This window comes from Lolium perenne, chromosome 7 (assembly GCF_019359855.2).
Source record: "Lolium perenne isolate Kyuss_39 chromosome 7, Kyuss_2.0, whole genome shotgun sequence".
Taxonomy (NCBI): domain Eukaryota; kingdom Viridiplantae; phylum Streptophyta; class Magnoliopsida; order Poales; family Poaceae; genus Lolium; species Lolium perenne.
In genome coordinates, this window is record NC_067250.2 from 151,478,040 (window position 1) to 151,495,812 (window position 17,773).

General features: G+C 44.8%; 1 protein-coding gene across 3 annotated transcripts; it reads left to right on the forward strand.

The window, feature by feature from the left end:
- The first annotated feature begins 4,190 nt into the window (after nucleotides 1-4,190).
- Nucleotides 4,191-9,394, forward strand: LOC127300906 (uncharacterized). 3 transcript variants are annotated; one of them, XM_051331106.2, is made up of 8 exons: nucleotides 4,193-4,379; nucleotides 4,468-4,700; nucleotides 4,771-4,920; nucleotides 5,030-5,188; nucleotides 5,258-5,418; nucleotides 5,531-5,630; nucleotides 6,387-6,489; nucleotides 6,621-7,354. In XM_051331106.2, exons 1-7 carry the CDS (start codon nucleotides 4,262-4,264, stop codon nucleotides 6,477-6,479), a joined length of 1,014 nt encoding a protein of 337 aa, XP_051187066.1. In that variant the 5' UTR covers nucleotides 4,193-4,261; the 3' UTR covers nucleotides 6,480-6,489; nucleotides 6,621-7,354. The 3 variants fall into 3 exon arrangements, with proteins under 3 accessions (XP_051187064.1, XP_051187066.1, XP_051187067.1); XM_051331107.2 differs by having other exon boundaries at nucleotides 6,396-6,489; XM_051331104.2 differs by lacking the exons at nucleotides 6,387-6,489; nucleotides 6,621-7,354 and adding an exon at nucleotides 9,022-9,394 and having other exon boundaries at nucleotides 4,191-4,379.
- Nucleotides 9,395-17,773: the final 8,379 nt, after the last annotated feature.

A 17,773-nucleotide genomic window follows, 5' to 3' on the forward strand; every position in this document is an offset into this window, starting at 1 on the left:
AAAGGTGAGGAGATGTAGGAGAGGATGAACAAGAGGACGAAGGCCAGAGGTAATGGAGGCTAGAGGGTCGCCGGAGGGTCGTCGGAGAGTAAGGTCACCGGAGGTCACCATAGTGGAGGAGCTCGCCGGAAAGTAAGGTCACCGGAGCTCGACATAGTGGAGGAGGTCACCGGAGTGAAAGGAGGAGAGGAGAGGAGGAGGTCGCCGGAGTGAAAGGAGGAGAGGAGAGAAGGAGGTCGCCGGAGTGAAAGGAGGAGAGGAGAGGAGAGGAGAGGAGGAGGTCACTGGAGTGAAAGGAGGAGAGGAGAGGAGGAGAGCAGGAGGAGGAGAGGAGAATGAAAGCAGGAGAATGTGTGGAGGAGGAGGGAGGAGGGAGGAGGGAGGAGGGGGTTAAGTGCCGGCTCCTCCCATTTTGAAATTCGTGGGCGGGAAGCTTAGCAGTGGCGCACCAAGGCATGGGTGCGCCACTGCTATTTTTTTTCTATTTTTTGCCCAAAATCTAAAACCTGAAAAAAGTCCTATTTCTATTTTGAATTTGACGAATCCATTTTTTCTCCAAACGGCCGTAGGCGTTGAATTCGAATAGGAAATTTCGCGTAGATCGATTTTGATATAAAAAAGTTTTTCATTGGAGGTCGTATGCAACCAGAAAACCCGTTTTACCGAAAGGTGACGCCATTTTGCATAATATATCAAAATTCATTTTTTTCAATTTTCACTAAACCTAGATGACATATTACATGGGCATTTCAAAGCATTTAATTTTTTTGAATTTTCTATCTATTTCTTTTATTTTTTCCAAGCTCGAAAAGGCGATCCACGGGGGGGGGGGGGGGTGTGGAAATGTTTGGGCACCACTTAGCAGTGGCGCACCAAGCATGGTGCGCCACTACTAAGTGATGCCCAAACATGTCCATCCTCCCCTTTACATAGTAATGGCGCACCATGTAGAGGTGCGCCACTGCTACAAAAAATAGTTGTGGCGCACCTCTGCACGGTGCGCCATTGCTATGTATAAGGCTGGGTCAAACCCATGGTCAAACTTAGTGGTGGCGCACCGCAGGAGAGGTGCGCCACTACTACATTTGTAATAGTGGCCCACCACTTTCCGGTGCGCCACTGCTAAGTAGTAGTGGCGCACTGCCCTCCTGGTGTGCCACTAACACCCATCTTACGGCTAGGCTTTTTCCTAGTAGTGCGCCTACAACCGTGCCAAGCACTCTACAACAAGGAGAAGCCCATTCATGGTGGTCTATGGGTTTGAACCACTTACGGCGATCGACCTACTTCCTCTTTCGCTACATGAACAAGTAAACATGAACATCGACAAGCGATCCCAATACATGAAGAAACTACATGAAGACACAAGGGCCACAATCGAGGAACAAGTCCTTCATCAAGCCACTAGACTCAACATGAAGAAGAAGGCAAGGATCTTCAAGGAAGGAGACTTAGTGTGGTTACACCTTCGCAAAGACCGCTTCCCTCAAGAATGAAACTCCAACCTCAAGCCCCGAGGCGATGGTCCCTTCAAGGTCCTCAAGCGCATCAACGACAACGCCTACGTCATCGACATACCAACGTCCAAGTACTTGGTGAGCAACACATTCAATGTGTCCGACCTCTCACCATACCATGAAGATGAAGAGACCATAGAGTCGAGGACGACTCTTTCCCAAGGGGGGGAGATGATGTAGCCCTTCCCAAGGTCGACACTACATCAAGACCGACAAGCCCTCCTCGTGGCCCAATGACACGAGCTCGAGCCCAAGCCATACACCAAGAGGTGAATTCGCTCCTTTCCACGTATACATTTGATACCTCTTTGGATGGCATGCTACTTCATGCAAATACCTTATGTTCATCGGTCAAGATACAAGCCATGGAGACCAAGCCAATGAAGAGAAAGCTGGAAATGAAGAAGATGGAGCTACAACGCCCCAGCCGGAACTTTCGGCCAGATGCTTTCCAGATGCCTTCCAGCGCCCAGGGAAAAGGATCCAGCCGGAACTTCCGCCCCGAGGGACCGGAACTTCCGCCCATCGGAACTTCCGCCCAAGTTTCGCCCTAGTTCCGAAATTGCGCCAAAACGCCCCTGGATGTTAGTGCAAGTAAATGGGCCATTTCCGGAACTAGGCCGGAAGTTGGCCGGAACTTCCGCCCCGACCAGAACTTCCGGCCTCCAGGACCGGAACTTCCGCCCAGATGCTTCGAAGATGCTGTCTAAAAGGAATCCAGCCGGAACTTCCGCCCAGGACGACCGGAACTTCCGCCCCCTGAGGCCGGAACTTCCGCCTACACGCGTTTCAGCACCAAAATCGGCAGATTCAGCTTGTAACTTACCCCTTCGCCCCACCTACTATAAATAGCCTAGTTGGCTCAGATCTGAGATTAGACTTGATGTGAAATTAAACCTGAGGTTTGCTCACCCTTGTGGGAACCCTACCTAGATCTTGGATCTTGTACCCACCCGGGCTCCTTATCGACTCGTGAAGATCTCTTTGGTGACTTCTACCGTTTGTTGATCTTTTGCTTGCACTTCTGCCTATTTGGTCTTTTGCTTGCACTTCTATCAACCTTTCGGTCTTTTCACCCTTCTAGATCTCTCGGGATTCGATTCGTCGATCTCTTTGCGGGACTTCTACCGGAAGGTCTTTTCCTGCAACCTCTATCGAGTTGGTGGTTCGGGCCAACGAAGGAAAACCGATTTGTGTGCGTGTGTGTGTTGTATCCCACGATCCCCCTCCGCGTTCTTCGTATTCATCGCGTTCCTCCACCTCCCCCACGAATTCCACCCAAATCCGTGAAGATCGGGCACACCCTTGGGCTTAGCCCTCATCACGGGTACTCGCTCCCGCGTTGGACGGGAGGTCCTATATGCCACCCTGGTGGCACTTAGCACACACCGCACACCTTAGGCGGGGGGTGCTAATCCGGCCCACAATCTTTTCTCGCCTTCCATTTTTTTCTTGAGCTATTTTTTTTCTTGAATAGGAACAATCTTCAAATTTTAACAAATTTTGAATCTACTTTTTTCAAATTCGAGCAATTTTGAATCTAAATATTTTTGAATTTTAGTAATTTTTGAATTTGAACTATTTTGAACAATTTTAAAATTCAACAAATTTCGGATATAAATTTCTTTTAAACTTAGAATTTCAATTTTTTTTGAATTTGAATATTTTGAATAGTTTTTGAATTTCAACAAATTTTGATTTTGAACAATTTTCGAATCTAAACATTTTTCAATTTTAAACCATTTTCGAATCTGGTTATTTGTAAATTTGAAACAATTTTCTAATTTAATATTTTTGAATCATAATAATCTTCAAATCTGAAATAGAAAGAAACCAGAAAAAACTATCAGAAAAATCAATAGAAAAAGGAGAGAACAGAAAAAGAGAAGAGCAAAATTCCCGAAAATGCGAATTTAGCCAGCGGCGCCGGTATAATCGGCGTAGGATCCGCCGCATTCGGGCGATGTATATGTGCTCCCGACGTACTCTAACAAAAGGTGCTCTCGAGGAGGTGCCGACGGGCGAGCCTGATTTTCTTAGCGAATCTAAAATATTCCACACTAGTCGGGTATTGGGCCTAACCCATTTTCGCTTTTTCATTTATTCTTTTTTTTGTTTAGTTTCCAATTTTATTTTTTGTTTCCTTTTTTTCAAATTATTCAAATTCGAAAACTATTCAAACTTTAAAAAAAGTTTAAATTCGAAAACTATTCAAATTTTTAAAAATATTTATGTATAAAAAATATATTTTGTGTTTTTGAGAAAATTTTCAAAATTAAAAAATGTTCGTATTTCGAAACAAATTCAAGTAAAAAATGTTCAAGTTTGAAAATTGTTCAAATTTTAAAAATGTTCAAATTTGAAATTTAAATAATGTTAATTTTTGGGAAAAAATATTTTTCACATTTTAATAATGTTCGTATTCAGAAAAATAGGAGCTAAGAAAAAGTTTAGCTTTTTGGAAAATGTGTTCGTTTAAAAATATACAAATTGAAAAAAAAGAAAAAGAAACAGAAAATAAGAAAGAAAGAAAATTAGAAGGAAAAGAGGTACTGGGCCGGCCCAACCTAGCTACCTGGGCGTGCGGTGGGTGGTAATGTGGTATCATCTCCCATTATTTCCCTTTCCCTCAAAAAAAAAAAAAAAATCTCCCATTATTTCCCGCATCAAAATTCCGAAATAGCCATTCATACCGCTCCACACTCCGTTCCCCTTCAGTGCAGGAAACCCTAGATCAGGTCCCAATGGCGGCCAGTACCGAAGAAGAAGCGGAGAGACTGTACATGGCTTCGTTCATCAAATTCCGGCGAGGTTCGGGTTATATCCATAGGATACCGCCCACACGGATCCTCATGTTCCCAGGTAATCTCAATCTCGTCGCCTTCTCCTTGCTTGCGTTCAGTTTTTTCCACCCAATCAGCCGTCTTCATCTTCTTTGTGGCTTTTCTAGAAATCTTTGAGGTTGCGTGGGGTTGGGAGCGGATACTGCCAAAAGACTTCTGTTCCATGCCATTGTATTTGGATTATCTCAAGGAGTATCACAGCAAGAATCGCATGGCCTGTGTCACCGCTGCCGATGTCACGTCCAAGCCTGAGCATTCGCCACACGAAGTCCGACCAGTGGATGATGTTACCCAATGCCACCGGAATGGGAAGGATGACCTCATTGCTGCCGCCAGATCTGTAAGCTCCCGTATGCCTCTACATATGATGGTTCGTACGTACTAACTTGTTTGTGTTCACCAATTTGAAGTGTCTGGACATGGAGAAGCAGTTCATGTCCAAGTGGAACAATCAACCCGTACACAATGTGAAACTCCTGAGCGAAAGGATCCAGGAGCGTGCCTGTTATCTCATTCATATGGAGCAAGAATTCTCTGAACCTGCTGCAGCCAGCTTGTTGGTATGTAGAGCCCGGTTGCAAAACCAGTGCGTTATCTTATATATCCGTAGTATGCATTTCTTGTCTAAACATTGGGCATGTTATTGCAACACCGTGAGGTGGATTTCAGTGTATCACCAATGAGGCCACTTTGGCTTTGGAGCTGCTGAGATATGGAGCTAAATCCACTGACAAGGAGTTCATCTTATGCAACTACATCCGCCAGTGCGCGCTGAGTCTTATGTACATTGAAGGGCCGCATTCTGATGCCTCCACTGCTGCTATGGTGGTATGTGCGTGCACAAACTTGAATTTGTAGCATCCAATCTTTTGTGCTAACCATCATGTTGGTTTCAAGGGTGTTGCCAAGGAGGCCAAGAAGATACGCGAGTGGATGGTGGCAAATAAAGAACTTTATCTTTTTGGTTCTTACGCTCTATACCATGAGATGGGCCTTTGCGACTTGGTCCGGACTTCCACCTTTGGTGTTATGAAGCATATACTGTCGAATTATACAGGGTATCGTATACAACACATTCTTATTATGATCTCAGTATGCGTCATAAGTTTTTAGGCAAATCATGTTCTTAATTAAATGAAGATTATGATCATTGTGCTCTAATATCACCAGGAACAGCGAACCGTTTGCGGTGATGAATTTTCGAGAGATCATGACCGATAGTAAGGTGCAAAAGACCATGTCAGGAACTTCAGACAAAAGTTTATCACAGGTTACCTAGGTCAACTCTTCCTGTTTCTCGTGCAGAACCTAGCAATCCTCACTACCTCTTATTGTGTATTAATTCAACTTGAACCTGCGAATAGCCAAAAAAATGAGCTCGGTGAACTGATTAATTCTTTGAACAGCTCATCCAAGTAGAGGTAGATTGTATTTCCATGTTGAGAAACGAAGGGGTCAAGTCTGTAGTAGTTAAGATTTCAAAAGCGCAGTTGTTGAAGCTTTGCCTAGATAGCATCCCCATTTGGTTTATGTCTGACAACAAAATTTATACAAGATATAACTTAGTCTCTAGGCAGCACCTTCTGATGTATTGACTGCAGATGACGTGGTACATTTACTGGCTGATAGTTTGCTTGGTCTGTACTACTATTGATAATTTGGGGTCCATGGTGGCAGACAATAGATATCACCTTTGGTGTTCGCAGTGTACTTTTGTATATGGAATAATTTTGTGTCGTATTGGTTTTCTTAAATAGTCTGTTCTGTGTTGTGTTGAGAGAACTCTATAGTTGTATCTTAATAATGTTGCATTATTGCCCTCTGCTTCTGTGATTATCCGCTGACCAGCAAAGTTGAATGGTAGTTATGGTTCTTGGTACATTGATAGGATGGATGGCAGCTTCATATATACGTGTCTGGTCTTATGTTGATTTAAACTGCTCATAGATTCTGTGTTAGCTTCCGTCATTACAATCAATGTGTACAACCTTCTCCTTGCTTAGTATAAACCAAAACTGACATGCAGATTGAACAGAAACAACTAATTGGACAAAAGAACATTCTTGAGCTGAATGATGACGATGGTGCATCGGACGCATTGATGATTAATAATGATTAATAATCAAACGGTCAGTACTCTTTACTTACTATTGGGTCGGTACAATATTTGGTCGGACATATCCTGAGACTTTAGGCCAAATCCATTTTTGGATCACTTTTTTCGGGGTTAATCTGACCTTCTTTCCGATGCATTTCTTAGGGCTTTCGGGTATGCCACGTCGTATTCCAGATTATCCAGATGCTTACGCCGGATGGAATGCTCTGAGCAGTTTCGGTTCTTATATATCCGTAGTTGGGATTCGTCGTTTCTTCGTAGTTGTCGCAATCACTTCAAGCAGTGGAAAGAACAAAAAATGTGCGGAAAGTCCTTGGGCTGTTGAACAGAACATGGTTCCGGTCAAGATATTGTGTTTGGTTTGGGAGACAACCATTGTAGATTCCAGCCGAGAAGACCAGGAAAAGATAAAGATAAAGAATGTCATATATCTCAGGAGCTAGATCACTTCCCGATGAACAAGTCAGAATTGGCTCAACTAAAATGGATGGAATTGGACCGAAAAAAGCCATTCAGCTTCGTTATCGATTAGGTATCAGTGGGAACATCAAGATGAATGAGTTAACTAAGTATCAGATCGACCAAATTGAACAAATGATAACTCAAGATCATGTTGTTCATTGGGAATTGAAGAGGGGAAAACGAGCAGACATCGAACGATTAATTTAGGTTAAGCTCCGTCTCGGAACCGCCGTGCGGTTAGGAGTAAAGCATCCCGAGGTTGGCGCATCTCGTTGGGCGTGGAGAAGCATTGGGAACCCCAATATCTTTCTTCGGAGCTGTTTCTTTTCCCGTCCCCTCGCCCCGGCATAGCGCTTCGCTTCCGGTTCTTCGGAAGAATCAACTGACTTCTCCCTTCTTCATTGATCCGGGGGAAAGGGAACCGTCTACCAGTTGGGAAGCTAGACATCAAGGTTGTGGCTTGATGAGGATAACTAAGCTGACACGCCGGAGTTGGCTGCTGGCACAACAGGGTGGTGCCTTACCGCACCGCAGGCGCACGCGCGGTAGCGTTCGTGGTGGTGCTTCAGGATTCCAATGTACTGCGTCCAAGATCAGAACGAGCTTGCCGGCGGACCACTGCCGTCCCATTCTTTAGTGAGCTGGAGCGCTGCCATCTTATCCACGGAAAACGCGTCAAGCTATCGCTTCGGGTCGAAGCACTAAAAGAAAAGGACCGGGAAACGCGGCGGCATAGGAACCACGGGAACCCAGGAGGGAGAAAGACGATGTACGGGATACGGGATCCTCGCAGTAGGCTGGACCAAAATCCAGCCGAGAGAGGGCAGCCTTTAGAAGCAAGAGGTTGGGAAACCAAGAGAAGGCTTCGCCTTTTCTTATCTTCTTCCCGGCACAAAAAGAGGGATTAGCATTATTGACCCCATGAGAAAGAAAGCACTAACACCTTCCTCATTGGGGCTCCGCGCACTGGGAAAAGGCTTCCGCGACAGGAAACCGGCTACTAGTTAGGAAGTGAACATAAGGTATCAAGAGGTCCCTCACAGTCAGGTGCAATGCAATTGCCCCCTATTAGTCAAGTACCCCTCTTCCTATTTAGTTTAGGGGTTAAGGCGAGAAATGGCTTGATGAACCCTTCCGTTCACCACGCACCGGCCCCATTAGTAAAGTATGAATAAAACTTTTCATGAATAGTACTTTCACTTGTGTCAACTGTGTCCATGTTTGACAGCTTCGACAATGTCTGAAAGCACCAGATGAACCTATGTCACATGAAGAGTTGGATCTTCAATCAGATTTAACTTATGTGGAAAGACTAGCCAAGATTCTGGAAGAAAGTTGGAAACAACTTCGTAACAGAGCAATAAAGTATTGCAAAGTACAGTGGAAGCACCATCCTGAGAGGGAAGCTACCTGGGAAAAAGGAAGAGGGCCTGATAAAAGCATACCCAAAGCTATTCAGGTATATTAACCCGAACTTCAGGACAAAGTTTTCATTAAGGGGGAAAGGCTGTAACATCCTAGGATTCCAGACAATTGCGGGGTAGATTTAGGTAGGGATGTGCATTGCATCACAAAATCTGGGGAAATTTCGCGCTTAATTGCATAATACATCGAAGATGGATCAAGTTTCTCTCTCGACACCACTTAGGATTTAGGGTTTTGAGAGTGCGAAAAACTTTGACATGACCTCTTTTGCATTTAGGTTGCATATGAGTTGTTCATCAACTTGTTGAAATTCAAACATGAAAAGGAAATGAGTTTGAATTCAAATTCAAACTCAACAATTCAAATTGAATTAAATATCATATAGCCATAATATTGAGTAAATATAGATAACAATAAAAGATAAAGACAAATATATAATATAAAGCTTTGATGAGGACATCCCTACTACACCATTACCTCCGTCATTGATAAATGAAGATGAACCTGCTGTGAAGCTCAAGTCCAATGAAGTTCCGATTGGACCAATTACAAGGGCTCGTGCGAAGCTACTTAAACAACAAGTGAATTTGTTTCTAAACGGTACTTTGATTGATGAGAACTTTATACTGCCTAAGTCCTATGACTTATGTATCATCAGGTATCAAGAGGAGACGAGCATCGCACGAGGAGGAGAGGAGCAGCTGGACGTGAAGACGGACGTCAAGATGGACGTGAAGCTGGACATGGAGCTGGACATGAAGATATCTCATGGACGCACGAGGGAGGAGCGGGAGGAATGCGCGAGAGGAGAAGATGTCCAGGCCGGTCCAGCACCCGGTCCGACCGGCCGCCAGATCGGCCAACCCGGTCACTGACCCGGTTGACCGGGCGCCAACCGGGCGCGATTTATCGTACCGGATGAAACCCGGAAAACCTCGCAACTATCCGGCTGCCGCCCGGTTGACCGGACCCCAGACCGGCCGATCTGGTCCCTGGCCCGGTTGACCGGATTCTAGACCGGATTCGTCCGAGTCTGTCTCGACCAGATCTATTCTAGGTCGGTAATTTTTGTATCTTCTCGATCAGAACTCGTCCCGGACGCCTATATAAGTGCCCAGGACGTCCCCCTAGCGGCTTTAGACCACGTTTAAGATAAACCCTAGTTCTTAGTTGTTTGCTCTAGCAAAACTATTGTATCCCTACACCATATTGCTCGATATTGTGTAGATCCTGAAAAAGTCTTGTGTGATCTGCTGTTCCATTGGGAATTAGACGGTAGCAACTTACCGCTTCGTGGTCGGCGGCTACGTGCGCAAGTGTGTGGAGTTGCGAATATCTTGCAGGGTTGAGAGCTGTTGCATTGGCGACAGGGACCAATCGAGAGATCTCGTTGCGTCATACAAGTTATCTTCCACTACATCGTCGTGTTCCTCCGCTGCCATCACCCCGTGATCATCATCACCACCGTTGCTTACTGAGAAGATCGGGCCACCCCTTATCATCTTGGTATCAGATTTCCAGTTTTCCTCGGTAAGCCATCCACAATCCACCCCATAGTTGAGTTGTGAGTGTTTTCCTATCCAGAAAAATCCATAAAAATTAGGGTTAGGGTTTGCCATAGCCTTAGATTGCACTAATTTCAAGTTTTAGTTACTTTTCGTAGTTGTTTTTGCGTATCTTTTCTTTCCATCTAGTCTTTTAGGGTTTGAGTTTACTCTATCATCTTGTGTTACTTTATCTTGTGGTGTCAGTTTTTGTTACTCCGAGTCCACATAGCGTACAGTGTGCTTGTTCCAAACCATAGACACAGCCTATCGATATCAAGTGACTAGGAACTTCCCCAGAAGAGACTAGTTTTACCGCTCGACAGGCTGCTCGTTAGGTTATCGGTGCTTTGTATTTTTCTGTTGGCCGTGTTATCAAGGAGTTGTGTCTGGAAACAAAAAAAAGAGAAAATTGAAAAGAAGCAAAAAGAGCTACATAGCTGCGTGTGTTCTACAAAAATAAAAATCCAAAAAGAAAAGTGAAGTGCTAGTTGAATCAAGTGAAGGCCTAAGTTTACTTTTCTGCACCTGTAGTTGAGCAATCTTGTGCCTGTCTCGTTGAGCTTTGCTAGCGTCTCTCTTGTGCATTGCAACCTTTCCCACATATAGTTGCATTGCCCCATTATATCGCCTTGTGTGAGTATCATTGGTTGTCTACGGTCAGCGCTAGAGCTTGTTATTGGTGCCAATAGGTAGCCTACCTACAGCCCCACATATACCCTGCTTTGTCGTGTGACTTGTTCTTATACCCTTGATATTCGCTTCGCTACATCCGTGCACTAGTTGTTACTACAAGTGGTAAGCAACACTAATTTACTTTGGAACGGTAAGATCTCCTTTTCTTATCAGTTTTGAGTGAGTTGTGAGAGTACCACCATATACTTTTGATTTAGTGCACTAATCTACTAACGATGTCTGCTAGTGATCATAGAATTGTTAACCAGGAAAACAAGAGTGCTGCAGATATTATCACATGGAGGGAGTATGAGGCTCTTCGTAATGAGATGCGACGTGAATTCCGCGCTCAGGACGAGGTGCTTAATGGGAAGATTGATGAAATTTCCCAAAAGCTGGATGCTACTCATGTGACCGTCACTACAATGCAAGATCAAATGACGGACGTACAACGCAATCTTGCTGATTTGCGCTTAGCTGTTGAGAACTTGACCACGCAACAACAACAAGATGATGACGATGATCCTGAGCTTCAAGATGACGCAGACAATGCTCGTGATGCGCCCCGTGGTAATCGTGCTCGTGGTTGGGTTCCACTTGGCCGCAATGGTCGTGGACAAGATGAGGAAGATGGTTTGGGTAAGCCCAAGTTTTCTATACCCAAGTTTGAAGGAGGAGCTGATGTTGAAGAATACCTCACTTGGGAGCTCAAGATTGAGAAGTTGTGGAGCTTACATCCGCATTATACTGAAGACCGGAAGATCAAGCTTGCTTCTTCCGAATTTGATGGCTATGCTTTGCGTTGGTGGGATGCTTTTGTTCGCAACCGCGAAGAGGATCATGAGCAGCCTATACGCACATGGCGTGCCATGAAGGAGGCGATGACTTCTCGCTTTGTGCCTACAAATTACTTGCGGAATATATATGATAAGCTCACTCTATTGAGACAAGGTGTGAAGACTGTGGATGAATACTACATGGAGATGGAGATGCTTATGCAGCGTGGCCGTGTCCGTGAGTCTCTTGAGATGACAATGCAGCGTTTCCTCAACGGTTTGAAGTATGACATCAAAGGCATTGTTTGTCACTACAGCTACACCAATATGAATCAATTGTTACATCATGCAAGAGAAGCTGAATCACAGTTGGCTGACGAAGCAAAGATCAAAGGTCGAGCTACAGGAGCTGGGCGTTTCACACCCCGCGCGGTCCCATCTATGGCGCCGACACCTTCGACGCGCTCCGCCCCTCCGCCTAGTAAGTCGGTCTTCAATGTGTCTAACACAAAGAAGTCCGAATCTGCTGCAAGTACGAGTGGCTCTAATGTGTCTACTGCGCGTAACCGTGATATGGTTTGTCATACATGTGGTGGCAAGGGTCACTTCAAGAGAGATTGTCCTAACCGCAAAGTCATGGTTATCAATGAGGACAATGAGTATGAGACTGGAGATGATGTTGATCCTAATGCTCCAGAAGATGATGACTATGACAGTGATGGTGAAGATGCATATCCGTCTGAAGCTCGCACCATTGTTGTGTCGCAGCGTGCTCTTAATGTGTTACCTAGTGCATCTACTCAGCGCTGCAATTTGTTCCAAACAAAGGCTTTAGTTGGTCCTGACAAGGCTTGCAAGGTCATTATTGATGGCGGGAGTTGCCGCAATTTAGCAAGCAAGGAGTTGTGTACCAAACTGAAGTTGAAGTATCTACCGCACCCGCATCCATACTATATTCAGTGGTTGAGCGACAATGGTTAGATGAAGGTAAACCACATGGTGCGTGTTGAGTTTGCTATTGGACCGTATAAGGATTGCATTGATTTTGATGTCGTTCCTATGACGGTGTGTCACCTACTATTGGGTCGGCCTTGGCTCTATGACCGTTCTGTGCAACATAATGGCCGTGCCAATACATATCACTTGGAGTTCAAGGGCAAGAAAATCAATTTACAGCCTATGACACCACAGCAAATTGTCAATGAGTCTCGTCAGAAAGTTGAAGTCAATTTAGAGGATGCTTCTTTAGATAGGCGAGAGAATTGTAATGTTGTGAGTGATATAACGAAAAGTGAGAGAGTGAATTCCTTAGTCTCATTAGCCACCAAAGAAGACATGAGAGAATTTAGTGAGGATCCTACAGCCATGCCTCTTGTGCTCTTGTACAGGGGTACGGTTTTGGTTTCTAACGACATGACCCCTCTTCCTCTTGGTGTTTCTAATGTTTTGCAGGAATTTGGCGACGTGTTTCCGGATGAGGTACCCGCAGGACTTCCACCATTGCGAGGTATTGAGCATCAAATCGACTTGATTGCCGGAGCTTCGCTACCCAATCGGGCGCCATATCGAACGAACCCCGAAGAGACGAAGGAGATACAGAAGCAAGTACAAGCACTACTCGACAAAGGTTATATCCGCATAAGCCTTAGTCCTTGTGCTGTTCATGTTATTCTTGTTCCTAAGAAAGATGGTACATGGCGTATGTGCGTAGATTGTAGAGCTATAAACAATATCACTATTCAATATCGTCACCCTATTCCCCGTTTAGAGGATATGCTAGATGAATTGAGTGGTGCTGCTGTGTTCTCTAAAATTGATTTGCGTAGTGGTTATCATCAAATTAGGATGAAAGAAGGGGATGAGTGGAAAACTGCCTTTAAAACAAAATTTGGTTTATATGAGTGGTTAGTAATGCCTTTTGGTTTGACTAATGCACCTAGCACTTTCATGAGACTGATGAACCATGTTTTGCGAGAATTTATTGGCAAGTTTGTGGTTGTGTATTTTTATGATATATTAATTTACAGCCGCAATGAATCTGATCATATTATGCATATTCGACATGTTTTGCAAGTGTTGCGTGATAGTAAACTCTATGGTAATCTTGAGAAGTGCACATTTTGCAAAGATAAGGTCATATTTCTGGGTTATGTTGTCTCTAAGCATGGAGTAGAAGTAGATGTGTCTAAAATTGAAGCTATTCAAAATTGGCCTACTCCCATGAATGTGAGTCAAGTTAGAAGTTTTCATGGTCTAGCTGGGTTTTATCGCCGTTTTGTGCCCAATTTTTCTACTATTGCTGCACCTTTGAATGAATTGACTAAAAAGGGTGTTGCATTTGAGTGGGGCGTTGCCCAAGATCATGCTTTTGATGAACTGAAATGATTGTTAACTTCTGCACCGTTGCTTGCACTTCCTGATTTCAATAAGCAATTTGAGATTGAATGTGATGCTAGTGGTATTGGAATTGGTGGTGTGTTGATGCAAGAGGGTCGCCCAATTGCATATTTTTCTGAGAAACTTTCTGGTGCTAAGTTGAACTATCCAATATATGATAAAGAATTGTATGCTTTGATTAGAGTTCTTGAGGTTTTGGCAACATTATTTGTGGCCAAAGGAATTTATCATACATTCTGATCATGAAGCTTTGAAATATCTGAAAGCCCAATCTACTTTGCATAGGCGTCTTGCTAAGTGGGTTGAGTTCATTGAGTCTTTTCCGTACATTATTAAACATAAGAAGGGAAAAGATAACATTGTTGCTGATGCTCTATCTAGGAAGAATATGCTATTAACTCAACTTGATGTTAAAGTTCCTGGATTAGAGGTGTTATGTGATTTATATGCAACTGATCATGATTTTGCTGAACCATATCGCTTATGTGCTCTTGGTAAAGCATGGGAAAAATATCACATACATGATGGGTTCTTGTTTCGAGCTAACAAACTATGTGTTCCAGAATCGTCTGTGCGTTTGCTCTTATTGCAGGAATCACATGCTGGAGGTTTGATGGGTCACTTTGGGCGTGAGAAGACGCTACTCATGCTCGCTGATCACTTTTATTGGCCAAAGATGAGGCGGGATGTGGACAGGTATGTGAAGAGGTGTATTACTTGCAACAAGTCCAAGTCCAAGCTGAAGCCTCACGGTTTGTATACTCCATTACCGGCACCTACTACACCTTGGGAAGATATTAGTATGGATTTTGTGTTGGGTTTGCCGCGTACTAAAAGAGGCCATGATTCTATATTTGTGGTAGTGGACAGATTTTCTAAAATGTCACACTTTATTGCCACAAAAAGCGACGATGCGTCGCATATTGCTAACTTTGTTTTTCAGTGGGAGATTGGTCGACGGCATGGAGTCCCGAAGACTATTGTTTCTGATCGTGATGTGAAGTTCATGAGCTACTTCTGGAAGACGCTTTGGGGAAAGCTTGGGACAAAGCTGCTGTTCAGTACTACTTGTCATCCCCAAACTGATGGTCAAACTGAGGTGGTGAATCGAACCTTGTCACAACTGTTGAGATCCATGATCAAGAAGAACCTGAAGGAGTGAGAAGAGTGTTTGCCGCATGTAGAGTTTGCTTACAACAGGGCGGTACATTCTACCACGGAGCTATGTCCTTTTGAGGTGGTGTATGGTTTTAAACCCATTACCCCACTTGACTTGTTGCCTTTGCCCATACATGAGAGAGTTAATATGGAGGCATCCAAGAGGGCAGATTTTGTGCGAAAAATCAATGTGAAGACTAAAGAGTTGATAGAGAAGAAAGGCAAGAGCAATGCTGCAAGGATGAATAAGAAGCGCAAAGAGATGTTGTTCAAGCCTGGTGATATGGTCAGGGTACATTTTCGCAAGGATAGGTTCCCGAAGCTGCGGAAGTCTAAGCTGAAGCCTCGTGGTGCTGGTCCTTACAAAGTGCTTGCCAAGATCAATGATAATGCATACTCAATAGATCTTCCAGTTGATGAGTTTGGTGTCAGTAATTCTTTCAATGTTGCTGATTTGACACCATATGACGGAGAAGACCTTGGAGCGTCGGGGTCGACGCCTTTTGAAGGGGGGGGGGGAGATGATGAGGACATCCCTACTACACCATTACCTCCGTCATTGATAAATGAAGATGAACCTGATGTGAAGCTCAAGTACAATGAAGTTCGGATTGGACCAATTACAAGGGCTCGTGCGAAGCTACTTAAACAACAGGTGAATTTGTTTCTAAACGGTACTTTGATTGATGAGAACTTTATACTGCCTAAGTCCTATGACTTATGTATCATCAGGTATCAAGAGGAGACGAGCATCGCACGAGGAGGAGAGGAGCAGCTGGACGTGAAGACGGACGTCAAGATGGACGTGAAGCTAGACATGGAGCTGGACATGAAGATATCTCATGGACACGCGAGGGAGGAGCTGGAGGAATGCGCGAGAGGAGAAGAAGACGTCCAGGCCGGTCCAGCACCCGGTCCGACCGGCCGCCAGACCGGCCAACCCGGTCACTGACCCGGTTGACCGGGCGCCAACCGGGCGCGATTTATCGTACCGGATGTAAACCGGAAAACCTCGCAACTATCCGGTTGCCGCCCGGTTGACCGGACCCCAGACCGGCCGATCCGGTCCCTGGCCCGGTTGACCGGATTCCAGACCGGATTCGTCCGAGTCTGTCTCGACCAGATCTATTCTGGGTCGGTTATTTTTGTATCTTTTCGACCAGAACTCGTCCCGGACGCCTATATAAGTGCCCAGGACGCCCCCCTAGCTGCTTTAGACCACGTTTAAGATAAACCCTAGTTCTTAGTTGTTTGCTCTAGCAAAACTATTGAATCCCTACACCATATTGCTCGATATTGTGTAGATCCTGAAAAAGTCTTGTGTGATCTGCTGTTCCATTGGGAATTAGATGGTTGCAACTTACCGCTTCGTGGTCGGCGGCTACGTGCGCAAGTGTGTGGAGTTGCGAATATCTTGCAGGGTTGAGAGCTTTTGCATTGGCGACAGGGACCAATCGAGAGATCTGGTTGCGTCATACAAGTTATCTTCCACTACATCGTCGTGTTCCTCCGCTGCCATCACCCCGTGATCATCATCACCACCGTTGCTTACTGAGAAGATCGGGCCAGCCCTTATCAAGCTTAATATAGAGAAACCTTGAGCTTTATTAATAGACACACATATTACATGGTCAATTACTATTCCTTATAAATATTACAACAAATCAAATAAAAGGAAAAGAAAAGAAATGAAAAAGAGAAAATTACAAGTATCTACAACTAAAACCCTAACTACTGTTCATCATCTTGATCATGAAGAACATCTTGATGATTTTGATCTCTTCCAAAACCTGCAAACAAACAAACACAAAGAACCACATTGAACCAAGTGGCAAAGCCAATTGGCTGTTAGTAAATAAAGCAAAAAAGGAAGATAAGCTTGGAGCAGCCGAGCTGATCCACACCAGGGAACAAGTCCCAACCATGTGAAGCACACAACTCACAAGGCATGCTGCATGGACACCAACACACATCCATTTAGGCTAGTCACCTATATGAATGGCCTTGTTGTCGACCAGGGAACATAGCACAAAGGGGTATAAAAGCTTTTCAGATCCCAAACCCTAATGTTCATCGATACAAGCACCAGGTGACAAGGCGGTTCCTCGGCAATGCCCACCATGAGGGGCCTGGGTTTTAGAGAAAGGCGATGATGGAGGTTCCGGGAGCGAGGGGGTATACGGTGTACCCAGGTTCACGTCCCCGCGGTGGAGGATCGCTACGTCCTGCTAGCAATCCAGTATATGAAAATATGTGTACAGGGGGCCACCATAGGCGGAGTTGTTGTTTCTAGTCTAGTTCTAATCCGCGGGTTGTGGCGCCTAGGCGTGTCGCCTCTATGATTTGTGTTTCTGATTGTGTCCATAAGGGGTGCCCCTACCTGGCTTTATATATCAGCCAAGCTAGGGTTTACAAGAGTCCTAGTAGGATTCGTATTGGAGTCTTCTTTCCTTGTAGTCCAAGTTGAAGCGCGTGCAGGTCCAGCTTGTCGAGTCCTGGTGCTGGTCCATCTTGATAATCTGTATCGGGTATAGCAACGTTGGGCACCCGAAGGATAATGCCCATATAAGTAGCCCCCGAGTGTCTGGCCGAAGTGAAGCTTCGGGCAGGGACTAAAGTTGTCATCGTCTGAATGTCTTGATCATCTACTGAGTCTTGTATCTTGTGCTTGATGTAGAGTCGAAGTCGCTTTCTGTCGGGTGCGCGAAGCGCTCCCGATAGGAGTAGCCCCCGAGTCTATGAGCGGGTGCTTGCAGCCGCACATAGACTCAAGTTGTACTACTCGAAGATCTTGATTGTTGATGCCGATGTCTTCAAGTTTATTCTTCTTTGTTGGCGAGGTTGCCATCTTCTTCTCGGG